This window comes from Varroa destructor, unplaced genomic scaffold, assembly GCF_002443255.2.
Source record: "Varroa destructor unplaced genomic scaffold, Vdes_3.0 BEIS01000007.1, whole genome shotgun sequence".
Taxonomy (NCBI): Eukaryota; Metazoa; Arthropoda; class Arachnida; order Mesostigmata; family Varroidae; genus Varroa; species Varroa destructor.
The window spans coordinates 3,869,385-3,882,994 of record NW_019211460.1 but is presented as its reverse complement, the minus strand read 5'-3'; the positions used below and the strand labels follow the sequence as shown (position 1 = coordinate 3,882,994).

The window sequence follows — 13,610 nt, the reverse complement described above, 5'->3', positions numbered from 1 at the left end:
CAGAGTTAATGAGAATTCTGTAGATGAGGCTCGTTATATATCCTCGAATGAAGAAATATGAATTTAACAGATTGGCCAAAAAGGTGACTTTTTGAGCAAAATCTAATTATTTGATTATTACGGGCCCCAAATCGGATATTGGCCACGATGGAAAAATCTGCTGAGTGCCTTCTGGAAGCCTATACTACTACGTAAATAGTGTCTAAAGCGCATTTCTATGAATGTGTGGTCATAGTAGCCCATACAGGACAAGCCCACAGCTTTACTAATTTAAATGTTAGTGATAACAAAGTTATCATCATAAAGATTTATAAGATCCAAAGGATTACTATTACAAAGGAAAAATTAGGCTAATAGCTGAAAAAAGACCTGGTTGTGTGGTTACCGTGCCGCCTCATAGGTCTATTGAAAGATCCCAGACAAATTAAGCAAGACCCACTTAAGCTGCTCTTAGTGGGGTAGGTCTCTAATGCTAAGTCGAAGCGGCCATTTGTTCACACAAAGAATAGCCAGATAACAAAACTGATATTATAATCGCTATACTGGTGTCAAAAATGTCGAAATACGTACGATATTTTTTTTCTATATCAAGCAAGCGTTATAGTTACCGCCGTTGTTTCATGTGGGAACCTCCTGCGACATTATCAAGCTAAGAGATCGCCTACATCCTGATTTCTGGCAAAACAGCTAGTAATATATTGAAAAAGGGATTTTACAATAGAATTTTTTTTGCCTAGTCCAATTTCCAACTGGGTAGTACCCAACGGAATATAAAGTTTTAGCCTAATTCTAAGTAATTCCTTTCCTTGCTCGGTTCCTTAAGATAGCTTATATTGAACTGCGTAGCCTAATTAGTCTCTTAAGCAATGTTAAAACAACGGTACCAATGCCTGTCATAAATAAAGACAGGTGAGAACCAGCTGTATCCAAAAGCTTAACGCTGACACCTATAAACTTTTCGCTGTATTAAAAAGTTTCGGCAAAAAACTAAAAAAATCAAGTCTATCATACCTACAATATCTCTTGATTGATTACTACTGTCTGTCTCGAATGGCTTGATTAAATCAGTGCTTCTCACATACACCCATATCTTTCTAGATGATACTTGCCAGATCAGTTTCAATTTAAGGCATTTAGCCATGCATCTATGACCTGAAGCCCCTAGGCCCAGTTAGAAGAATGTTTGGAATATCGTTAATCTATAAAAATAACCCTCCTAAATATGAATTTTCAGATTTAAAGGGTCTGCTTATATAATATATTGAAATACCATGGAAAAGATTAACGAAGCTAAGAACTGACGTAATTATATTTAAAAACAATGCTATAGCCTATTTTTTTTTAAGACATGCGACTTTAACTTTGAGATTTATTATATTTGAATTGTTACTCCGCGCCAAGATTCACAAACATTATTTTCATGCCAGCATTGATAAAGATAAGTTCGATAAGCTGTAATTTTGTAAATCAGCAGAAAACTTTTTTGCATCTGTATAATGCCAAGACACAAATCGGCATTGTGTGTTTCTGAAAAGGTAAAGTGATCCCTTAAAAGTGTATTACGGGAGGTAAACTTATTCAGCTTCATAGCAACGCAAACGAAACTCTTATTGACATTCTGTTATGTATCTATATATGCTCAGTCTCATACAAAATATATTAAATGTTTTAAGTCCCTTGTTAAAGCCTTTTTCCCTAAATTCAACGATAGAGTTAGCCTTCTATAGCCTAGAGAAGCTTCTATCTAAAACGGTGATTAAAAAACAAAATAAACGTCGGTTCTCGCGGAATGCTGTTGTTACTCTAGTTGATCGATTGTCGGAAAAAACAAGCTAAGCATGGCGGATGCAGCAGCTCGCTCGCAACAATATGAGTATAAGGCAAACTCTAATCTTGTGCTAGTTGCGGACACTAGACTGATCGAGAGACGAGCTCGAGATGAAGCCACGGGTAAGCAAGTTGTGTTCAACTGTGCTATCATCAATGAAGAAGCCAATTTCAGCAAGCCGAGTGTTTCCTCCCGCCGCTTTCGAACATTACTAGCCGGCACACCGTCGAAAACGCTCAAAATATGTTTTGCAAGATTGAGATCGAGTTATGATAGAAGTTCTAGGCGAAGATTTACCATCTTGCCGTATTTCGCTCAGTCATGAAGTATTCATATACAGTAGCGTGACACACCCTGGAATCAATTAATTGTTACGATAAAACCTTGTGTCGTCCACGAGGCAAAACAAGCACAATATATCTGTCTATTTATAATTAAAAGCCATAATGTTCCCAGATGCAACACTTTGTTCTTAAAAAACACGATTACAATGAGTGCAGATGCGCGCTAAATACAAAAGCTATATAAAGTGTTTTCAAAACCTGCAGAAGACAACTGTTTTTGTGAACGTTACTAATATAATTGATCTGGTCAATTGCTGATTCTTGGTCGGCGTTTTTTTTCGCTAATAAGGAGGTCTTATAATATAGTAACAATAATGTTGTTGTTGTTTTTTTTGTACAAAGTCGTCGCTTTCACTTGCATTGCAACATGATTACCTACGCATATATATTGATCTATAAAACATTAGCTTTTACAGTTAGTTTGACAAGAACGGAAAATCTACTTCAGTGTTTAATACGAGCGATGGTTTTGGGGTTAATAATCTATTTCTACTATCCATAATCATGAGGTTATGAAAATGGTCAGGCGTATGCGTTGGTTAGGACCCTTTTGTTTTTCCTCGTTGAGGGTCGTCATATCGCAGAAAATACCGGATATTTTTTTGTGAAATTACACTGCTTTCGTACATGGCTGCACCGTACGGCCTCCGATACAGGCCAAATATTCTTCTTCCGTGAACGGCGATTGGAAGATGAAGTTAAACTGCGGCTTTTTTTAAAGCTGACGAAAACTTTAAAATTTTACGGCGTTTTGATTGCGTTTAGTTGCACTAACCGTGTAAGGTAACTGAACGAATGACTATGTTTAAATTTTATTTCGCCAATTGTACTGAGAATCACTGCCTCAGGCAAGTCAAGATTGCTTATATTTTAAGCATTCTCCGGCGAAGGACAGTCTTCATTCGTAGGTCAATCATGAGTACTGTCTTGTATTTTTTGTGGGCAAAATGGTTGCAAACTGAATCGGCTTTATTTAAGTTATGCGTTGTCGTAATGTTATGCCCGCTTAAAGTTCATATACGTGATATCAAAGGGCCTTTTATGCTGAATTTCGTCGCTTTCGTAGCCGAATAGATTATTATACGCCTGATAGAGTTAATGTGAATACTGTGATGAAAAAATGTTTTTCACTACATGTATATGTTCAAAAAATGTCTTATATAACATTGAATATCGTTATTACATGGGATATCGATGTACCGAATTTTTATCAAAATTATTGACACTAAAAACTAATTCTATCTCTATTGAAACGGGATTGTTGATTTAGGTGAAGTGTGCTCCCTCGTGGGAAAACTGGATGGTACAAAAATGGGAGACCGTTACGAGCGGAACCGACCCAAGGACAGTAGCAATGACGATGTCAAGAAAAAACGAGGGGGCTCCATTAAGAAACGAACTGGCGACCTCTCACTTCCTGCTGCTAGTGGCGCTCGAGGGGGCCAGAAAGGACATCATGCGCCCCTTAGCTCTGTGCTGCATGAATCCACAGATGATATGACTGGAATCGAGTACAGACCAAAAACGACGGAAACACGACAGACATATGAAGTGTTGCTTAGCTTCCTACAGGATATGCTTGGTGATAATCCTAGGGAATTGCTATGCGGAGCAGCAGATGAAGTCCTGAGGACGCTTAAATCAGATCGCGTTAAAGAAACTGAACGTCGTAAGGAGTTGCAGGAGTTACTAGGAGCTATTGCCGATGAAAGGTGCGTATTGACTCTAACAAACGTGAAACAAATCAAATTAGCTTGATAGCTGAAACAGCGACATACAATATTCTTCATGGTAGTAGTCCTCTAAGCATCTCGTTGTGTCATGTTAAACGTAGCCAGTTTAGTATTCAAAATTTAGCCAGCCTTAGGTTTAATAGACGCTTTCTAATTAGTGGGAGTTATGTTGTATTGATGTGTTTTTGGATCATCGGTGCAGATATGCTGTACTCGTCAACCTCTGTAAGAAGATGACAGACTACTCCGCCAGCATTGGGCAAGGTGAAGAAGACACAGCTGCTGACATCGACGAGACATACGGAGTTAACGTTGAGTTTGACAGGTACAATGTTGTATTTCTATGGGAGTGTTCGAAACTGTTTAATGACCTTTTATAATACCCGCCTTGCTCAAGACGTAACGACATATCGATTGCGCTATGATATGTCTTTTTCAGGCATAGCAGACTTTGTCGCTACAACTTTTTGTCAATATCTTTAGGTGTGTCTTAACCATGTATATCTGTTTTCTAAAGGTCGGACGATGAAGAGTCCGGTGAGGAGATGTTAAATACGGTTGATGAAACATTGAGTGATGACGCTGAAGGAGAAGATAACCTCTCTGGGGCCACGCTGCTCGCGTCTAACTCTGATGGCAAGAAAAATCGGGACAAGTCTCAGCAGCAGAGCAACACAAAGAATGCTAAGGTTGGCAAGAAATTTAGTCAAAATGATGACCCATATATTCTACTATTGATGGATTGATTTGATGTTTCGAATATTGCGCACTATCGCTTATTATAACTCTTAGCTTCGAAAAGGTAAGATCTGTAGCACGGTACAGCAACCCCGTGGTGATACTTTTTGCATTAATCATTTTAGTCCACATACGCTTCTTTTTGAAGTGAAAGTGAGTATTACTCTAGGCATTATTAAACGCATATCGTACTCTTACGTAGTGCTTTGCTAGATTTCCTGTATGAATTATGTTTGTTGGAATGATGGTCTGCGATGGACGTTTTCAAACGTTTCGGGATTAAGAACTTTCATATATTATTGTGAACTAATTCATTTCGAATGAAACAAAAACTTGCTGATCAACTGGGACATACTCAGTTAGTGGTTTCGAATCATCATACAAAAAATGCAGAAAGGATCAAAAAGAATAGATAACTGAAGGCAAAATGCTATCGGTCAGAAAAGATGCAGAGGGACTTTGTTACATGGTAGTAATCGTCTTCACTCAGCTTTGAAAGAACCATAAACTATCTTCCGTTTGACTTGAGAACCTTTCCATTAGGAAGGTTTTTTCAGACTAATACATAATTAGATCGATGCAAATTCTGCTGACCAGAACACGGTCCTCTTGGTTAAAGCAGATCAGTAAATGAGTTTCAGAGAGTTTGACTCAAAGAGCCGAGAGACTGATAATTGGTACAAAATCACAGATCCCAGCGCGCACCACTTGATTATTAAAGTTTCGAGACTGTTTGGGAATATAGTTGCGCATTAATTAAAAATGGCGAGACCTCATTTGTACAGTAAAAAATGTTTGAATATAGGAGCTGAATTTATGTAAGATCGATTTATCTGCGGATCGTTTACCTTTGTTTGTCTGTACTAGTTTCTAGACAAACATACTTGATTTACTCTGTTTGAATTTGTGAATCTTTTCTTACCCAGGGTGCTTCGTCGGGAGGTAGTGAGCCTCTTCATGCTCGGAATATCGATGCATACTGGTTGCAACGCCGGCTCTCCAAGGCCTATGACGATCCCGTGGCCGCCCAGGCAAAGGCCGAGGAAGTACTTGCCATTCTCAAAACGGCAGCCGAAGAGCGTGACCTCGAAAACAGACTTGTCCTCCTGCTAGGCTTCAGACAATTTGAATTGATTCGACAATTACGTGAGCATCGCAATCTAGTTCTCTATTGCACCCTTTTATCGCAAGCTCAAAGTAAACAACAGCGGCAGAAACTCCGAGATCGGATGAAAGCTGACTCCGAATTAGCTAAAATCCTAGTGCAGCTCGAGGCAGCGGAAGATCCAGATCCAGGCATTACGGCTGTTGGTAGCAGCGTTAACGAGGTAAGCAGATGGCAGTCTATGTAACTATATCGGATTGAATACTCTTAATACTAATCGTAAGTATATTTTCGCAGGGACAATAGAAAAGATTGTCCCTCTTTGTCCCTGTGATGGTGAAATGGTAACTACTAACCAACAACGTAATGGCAGTTTAGGTCCGAAACCGAGCACAGACAAACTCCATTTCGCGCTGGGGGCCGTTTAAAGCAATACATACCAGCAACACCGGACATATGACTTAAAACACCTATTTCAGTAGTGAACGAGTCATGTACCGCCAAAAGAGTACCGCAGGAGACGTTTTAATCGCGCTCTGTTGACTGACATCGAGGTAATCCTGGCAGTGCGAACCTTTATGAAATTGCAGGGTAACAGTGTGGGACACCGTTATAATGACAACGCATTTTATGCAAAGCTCGATCTTATCACTGTTCCCAATTCTATCTTGATTTTGTTCATCTAGAAAACTTTGTGCCTAAACATTTGCGTAACAGCTTTCACTTTTACATGTTGCATCTTCGTTGTAGCGTTTGGAACTGTCAAATCAGACCAATTATGTTATTGGCGTATTCTGTTAGAAATTTGAATTAGTTGAAAAACTAATTTCATTTGCTAACCTGAAATATTTTGGTTACCTATTCCAAGTTGGCCGCATGTACGTTATACACAATTGTGTTAATGTTTATTTTCATCGCCGTTGACAACGACTAATGAAAAGATAGCACGCTGAGAGTTGGTAAATTTTCTAAGAATGATCGTATTTCAGTTCTCTGTTTTTGCTACAATTATAAAACCTCATTTATATTCCATTAGCGAATACCTTATAGTTTATTAGGCAGTTATCCTAATTGTACTAGATGTTGGTTTGCGAAAATTGCTATCGGGTTTTTTGGTGGCAAAACCCCAGCTAAAGCTTACAGTTCATTTTCATAGAACGAAACGGTCAATGTTTCAGACACGTGGACGGAAGCGGCCCTTAGAGGACGATTCTGGTGGCGGCGGTGATGGATTCGGCAGCAGCCATGGGGATTTGGATGGTGAAGATAATGAAGACGAAAGTCGCCAGCAGCAGCATCATCAAGAGCAAAATCTACAGCTCTCAAACTGTCAGACTCTTGATTTGGAAGATTTGGCATTTGCACAGGGCTCACATTTCATGTCAAATAAACGATGCCAGTTGCCTGATGGTTCGCTTCGACGGACGCACAAAGGGTACGAAGAGATTCATGTACCGGCTTTGAAACCGCGTCCGTTCGCCGAAGATGAGAAGCTGATTCCAATTGATACGCTACCGACCTGGGCGCAACCGGCTTTCGATAAATTTAAATCTCTTAATCGGATTCAATCTCGATTAAAGGATGCCACGTTAAATACAGATCAAAACATTCTCGTTTGCGCTCCGACAGGAGCTGGAAAGACAAACGTTGCCCTGCTTTGCATGTTGCGGGAAATAGGAAAGCATATTAATCCGGATGGTATCATTAATGGCGATGCTTTCAAAATCGTTTACATCGCCCCGATGCGATCTCTTGTACAAGAGATGGTCGGTAGTTTTTCGAAGCGTCTCGAAAAGTACGGTCTTATAGTATCTGAGCTGACTGGCGATCATCAGCTGACACGAGAACAGATCAACGCGACCCAGGTGATTGTTTGCACACCGGAAAAATGGGACATTATCACCCGTAAAGGCGGAGATCGAACCTACACTCAGTTGGTTCGTCTGGTGATTTTCGATGAGATTCATCTTTTGCATGACGACCGTGGTCCCGTGCTGGAGGCACTCGTGGCTCGAGCAATCCGCAACATGGAGACGACGCAAGAAGAAGTGCGTCTTGTGGGTTTGTCGGCAACTCTGCCAAATTACAAAGACGTCGCAACGTTCCTACGTGTTGATTCACGACAGGGACTTTTCTACTTTGACAACTCGTTCCGACCCGTGCCCCTAGAACAAAAATTCATTGGTATCACCGAGAAGAAGGTTCTCAAAAGATTTGAAATTATGAATGAAATCCTCTATGAGAAGGTTTTAGCCAACGCTGGCAAAAGTCAGGCAAGTAATGCAATCATTTTGCGTAATTATGAACGATTTACCTTATTAGTGAAAAATATTTAGTGAACTAAAGGATAAAGTAAAAGATGGCAAAGTCAGGCCAAATAGGCCGCAAAAAGGACTGAGCTAGAATAAACAAATGTTGATTTATTTAATACTGTAAAATGTAATAGAAAGTTATATAGTTTATCTTGGTCTGTCGGGCTATTTTGTAGGCGTTAGTATTACAATGTTCATTCCCTAGATCAATTCCCGAAAAGTATGGGAAGGATTAGTGGTAACGTGTTATTTATTCTCATAGGTGATGGTCTTTGTGCATTCACGCAAAGAGACGGCAAAGACAGCTAAAGCTATTCGAGACATGTGCTTAGAAAAGGATACTTTGGGCATGTTTTTGAGGGAAGGTTCTGCTAGTACCGAAGTACTGAGAAGTGAAGCGGAACAGGTAAAGAATGCTGAACTAAAGGATTTGCTCCCTTACGGATTTGGAATACATCACGCCGGAATGTCGCGCGTCGATCGAACCCTGGTGGAAGATTTATTCGCCGATCGTCACCTACAGGTACTCGTGTGCACAGCAACACTTGCCTGGGGTGTGAATCTGCCAGCGCACACCGTCATTATTAAGGGTACCCAGGTATATAGTCCCGAGAAGGGACGCTGGACAGAACTAGGCGCTCTTGACGTTTTGCAAATGTTAGGTCGTGCAGGTCGACCCCAGTATGATACGAAGGGAGAGGGTATTCTCATGACAAACCATTCCGAGTTGCAATATTACCTGTCCCTTCTCAATCAGCAGCTCCCCGTCGAATCCCAGATGATTAGCAAACTGCCTGATATCCTCAACGCCGAAGTAGTGCTCGGAAACATTCAGACAGTGAGGGACGCTGTCAATTGGCTCGGGTACACCTATCTCTACGTACGAATGATGCGAGCACCTCAAGTATATGGCATTACGTCGGAAATGGTTGCGGAAGATCCGCTTCTTGAGAAATTTCGTGCAAACCTGATCTTCACAGCTGCTATCGCCTTGGATAAGGCTCAGTTGTGCCGCTTTGATAAACGAACTGGTCAATTACAAATCACAGAGCTCGGTCGCATTGCATCCTACTATTACTGCGCACATGACACAATTGCTACCTACAATCAACTTCTGAAGCCCACGCTTAGCGAAATCGAGCTCTTCCGGGTGTTCTCTCTGTCGGGGGAGTTCCGTCACATCACTATACGAGAAGAAGAGAAGTTGGAGCTGCACAAGCTTATGGAACGCGTGCCTGTACCGATCAAGGAAAGTGTGGATGAACCTACAGCTAAAGTGAATGTTCTTCTTCAGGCATACATCTCGCAGCTGAAGCTTGAACGTTTAGCGCTGATGGCCGACATGGTCTATGTGACCCAGAGTGCTGCCCGCCTCATGCGAGCCATCCATGAAATCGTCTTACATCGTGGATGGGCTCAGCTCGCCGACAAAACTCTTGCGATGTGCAAGATGATCGACCGTCGCATGTGGCAAAGCATGTCACCGCTTCGTCAGTTCAAAAAATTGCCCGATGAAGTAGTAAAGAAGATTGAGAAGAAAAATTTCCCATGGGAAAGGCTGTACGATCTTAACGTGAGTGAAATAGGTGAGCTTTTGCGAATGCCTAAGATGGGTAAAACGGTCCATCGGTACGTTCACCATTTCCCAAAGCTCGAATTGGTTGCCCATATCCAGCCGATCACAAGATCATCTCTCAAGGTCGAGTTGACCATTACACCAGACTTTCAATGGGATGAAAAGATCCATGGCACGTCGGAAGCTTTCTGGATTCTTGTCGAAGACGTTGATTCCGAGAGGATTTTACACCATGAGTATTTTCTACTCAAACAAAAATTCGCTCAGGACGAGCATGTGGTGCGCTTCTTCGTTGCGCTATTCGAGCCCCTACCACCACAATATTTTATTCGGGTTGTTTCGGATAGGTAAGTTATGTATTAAATTGTTTAACGACTCTACTCCGCAAAAATGCGCTCTCATTCACAGCCCTTCATTAAATTTCAAAAAGATTTGCACCGGTAACCTATAGTACTTTATGTTTAAGAAATGAAAGGTCTAAGGTGAAAAAACTCAAGCAACGCTCTACAAAGCAAATAATTTCTAGGCGAAATAGCAGTCATTGCCGGAGTAAATGGCAAATGCTAATTTGAGATCTACTTATTTCGTTCTTCTTGATTATTTGCAGATGGATCGGTAGTGAGACCCAGCTACCTGTATCGTTTAGACACATGATTTTACCTGAAAAATATGCGCCCCCAACGGAACTTCTCGACCTCCAACCGCTACCTGTGTCAGCCCTTCAAAACGCGCAATTTGAAGCCTTGTATAAGGATACCCTAACAAACTTCAATCCGATTCAAACACAGGCATTTAATGCCATTTACAACACAGATGACAACGTTTTTGTTGGGGCGCCAACAGGATCGGGCAAGACGATCTGCGCGGAATTCGCTATCCTTCGTTTGTTCAATCAACGAGATGAAGGCCGCTGTGTGTACGTGGCTCCTCGAGAGGAGCTAGCCTTCATTATACTCAACGAGTGGCAAGTTAAGTTCGGCAACGAACTTGGAAAAAAAGTGGTAGCACTTACTGGTGAAACTGGAACTGATCTAAAGCTTTTAGGTAGCGGGAATATCATCATTTCAACGCCTGAGAAATGGGACATCTTATCTCGACGATGGAAACAGCGCAGAAACGTCCAGAACGTAGATCTGTTTATTGTCGATGAGCTCCACCTAATCGGTGGCGAGGAGGGGCCGACCATGGAAATTATTTGCTCCCGTATGCGATACATCTCGTCGCAGCTCGAGCGGCATAACATACGAATCGTGGCTCTTAGCTCATCGTTAGCAAATGCCCGCGATGTGGCTCAGTGGTTGGGTGCTGGTGTTAATGCTACATTCAACTTCCATCCTAACGTGCGGCCTGTCCAGCTTGAGTTGCACATCCAGGGCTTTAACATGACACACAACGCAAGTCGTCTGCTAGCAATGGCCAAACCTGTATGCCAAGGCATCGCACGTCTTTCCCCTCGAAAGCCTGTCATCGTATTTGTGCCTTCACGCAAACAATCACGTATTACCTGCATTGAGTTATTGACCTATTCAGCGGCAAACAGCGTTGACAATAGCTTTCTGCACGTACCTGTTGAGGACCTTAAACCATTCTTGGACCAGATGGTCGACAATACGCTCAAAGAGGCCATTCAGGGTGGAGTGGCTTACCTACATGAAGGCTTAAAGGGTTCAGACAGAGCTCTAGTCGAGCAACTATTCGATTCGGGTGCCATTCAAGTATTGGTCGTTTCCAGCTCACTGTGCTGGGCTATCCCCTTGCAGGCCCACCTCGTTGTAATTATGGACACTCAGTTCTATAATGGAAAAATCCATTCGTATGATGACTACCCCATTACGTCCGTTTTACAGATGATTGGCAGGGCGAATCGACCTATGGCAGATGATGATGCCAAAGTACTCCTTCTGTGCCAGCAGAGCAAAAAAGAATTTTTCAAGAAGTTCCTTTATGAGCCATTACCAGTCGAAAGTCATTTAGATCACTGCCTGCATGACCACTTTTGTGCAGAGATTGTAACGAAAACAATCGAAAATAAGCAGGACGCTGTCGATCAGCTAACTTGGACGCTCATGTATCGACGCATGACTCAAAATCCTAATTACTACAATCTGCAGGGCGTCACCCATCGGCATCTTTCTGATCATTTGTCGGACTTAGTCGAACAAACTCTTTCAGATTTAGAACAGTCAAAGTGTATTGCTATCGAAGACGAGATGGACGTATCGCCTCTAAATTTGGGTATGATCGCAGCATACTATTACATCAACTATACCACAATAGAAATGTTCTCAGTGTCACTCAATAATCGCACAAAGATCCGGGGTTTGTTGGAGATTATCAGTTCTGCAGCCGAATACGAAAGCATTCCGGTTCGACATCGAGAAGAAAACCTGCTGAAACAATTGTATGATAAGCTACCGCACAAGTTGACTGATCCCAAGTTTTCAGATCCGCATGTGAAGACCAATCTCCTGTTGCAGGCGCATCTGTCCCGTATTCAACTGTCAGCCGAACTGCAATCGGATACCGAAGTAGTCTTAACGAGGTCTGTTCGTCTGATTCAGGCTTGCGTCGATGTGTTGTCATCAAATGGGTGGTTAACCCCTGCTTTAGCAGCTATGGAGCTATCTCAAATGGTCACACAGGCGATGTGGAATAAGGATTCATATCTCAAACAATTACCGCATTTTGGCGCTGATGTAATCCGCCGGTGCAAAGAGGCTGGTGTCGAAACGGTTTTTGACGTTATGGAACTTGAAGATACCGAACGCAACAAGTTGCTGCAGATGTCATCAAGTCAGATGGTGGACGTAGCCAAATTTTGCAACCGTTATCCGAATGTAGAAATGTCCTTCGAAGTTGTCAATTCTGACGCAGTTCGCAGCGGAGGCACTGTCAACGTGGTGGTTCAGCTGGAACGTGAGGACGAACTTGTCGGCCCTGTTGTGGCTCCATTGTTCCCGCAAAAACGTGAAGAGAACTGGTGGCTTGTAATTGGCGAACCATCAACAAATTCTTTGATATCAATCAAACGTTTCGGCCTGCAACAGAAGGCTAAGATCAAGCTTGATTTTGTCGCACCGTCGTCCGGCGAGCATAGCTACGTATTGTACTTCATGAGTGACGCTTATATGGGATGCGATCAAGAGTATAAATTCAATTTGAAGGTTGGATTTGCTAAACGGCGCCACAGTGATGATGAAAGTGATTGAGAATATAATTATTATTGGTGTGAAAATAATTACGTACCGGGTAACGCGCTGCACAGGCACAAAATTGCGATTAAATATTTGTGTAATACTGCTTCAGTACGGCATTATTTAAACCATAATTATATGAAATTAGACAAAGACCATTAGTGTGTTATTGTATTTCCATTAACATTTGTTTATTGTGCTGGAACGTTTGTTTGAAGCACGTGTCTTAGAGGGCAGAATAGATGGATATGAAACCGTATATATATATATATAAATTACATACAACCAATATGTAGACATTGACGGCGAGTTGGAAATGGCCACTAATTAATATGAAGAAGCGGAGATTAGAAATAGGCCAAAGCGCACTTACGAGCGACTGTAATATGCATACACTTTGGCCAACGAGGAAGAGCTATAAACTGATCAAACTAACAGGCTACGCATAAAGGAAGACATCTGAAATATAGTTCATGCCATATTGAACTATATCTGCGTGTGTTTATTAATTTGCGTAACGTATATAATAGTAGATAAAATTAAACTAAATTATAGTGAGCTAATCTTGTTACAAGAAGAATCACGAATAGATCAAGTAAAAGTAAAATTTCACAACGAAATGACCTTTTCGTTGTGTTTTGCCGTTCAGGCTCCAGTATAACGGTAGCTTTGCTCCGTATAACGGTGTTAAGAAATAAGATGCTTCAAGATGGATGTCTTCGGATTTTTGGCGTTGGGTTGCCGCTTCTGTGGTTAACATAAGTGTACGAGGATGCGTTA

At 41.7% G+C, this 13,610-nt stretch overlaps 1 protein-coding gene across 1 annotated transcript; it reads left to right on the top strand.

Annotated features, from left to right (window-relative positions):
- Positions 1–1,755: 1,755 nt before the first annotated feature.
- Positions 1,756–13,321, top strand: Brr2 (U5 small nuclear ribonucleoprotein l(3)72Ab). Its single transcript, XM_022814264.2, has 8 exons — positions 1,756–1,950; positions 3,443–3,884; positions 4,108–4,230; positions 4,423–4,594; positions 5,570–5,971; positions 6,927–8,021; positions 8,323–9,983; positions 10,244–13,321. Exons 1-8 carry the CDS (start codon positions 1,839–1,841, stop codon positions 12,843–12,845), a joined length of 6,609 nt encoding a protein of 2,202 aa, XP_022669999.1. The 5' UTR covers positions 1,756–1,838; the 3' UTR covers positions 12,846–13,321.
- The last annotated feature ends 289 nt before the right edge of the window (positions 13,322–13,610 follow it).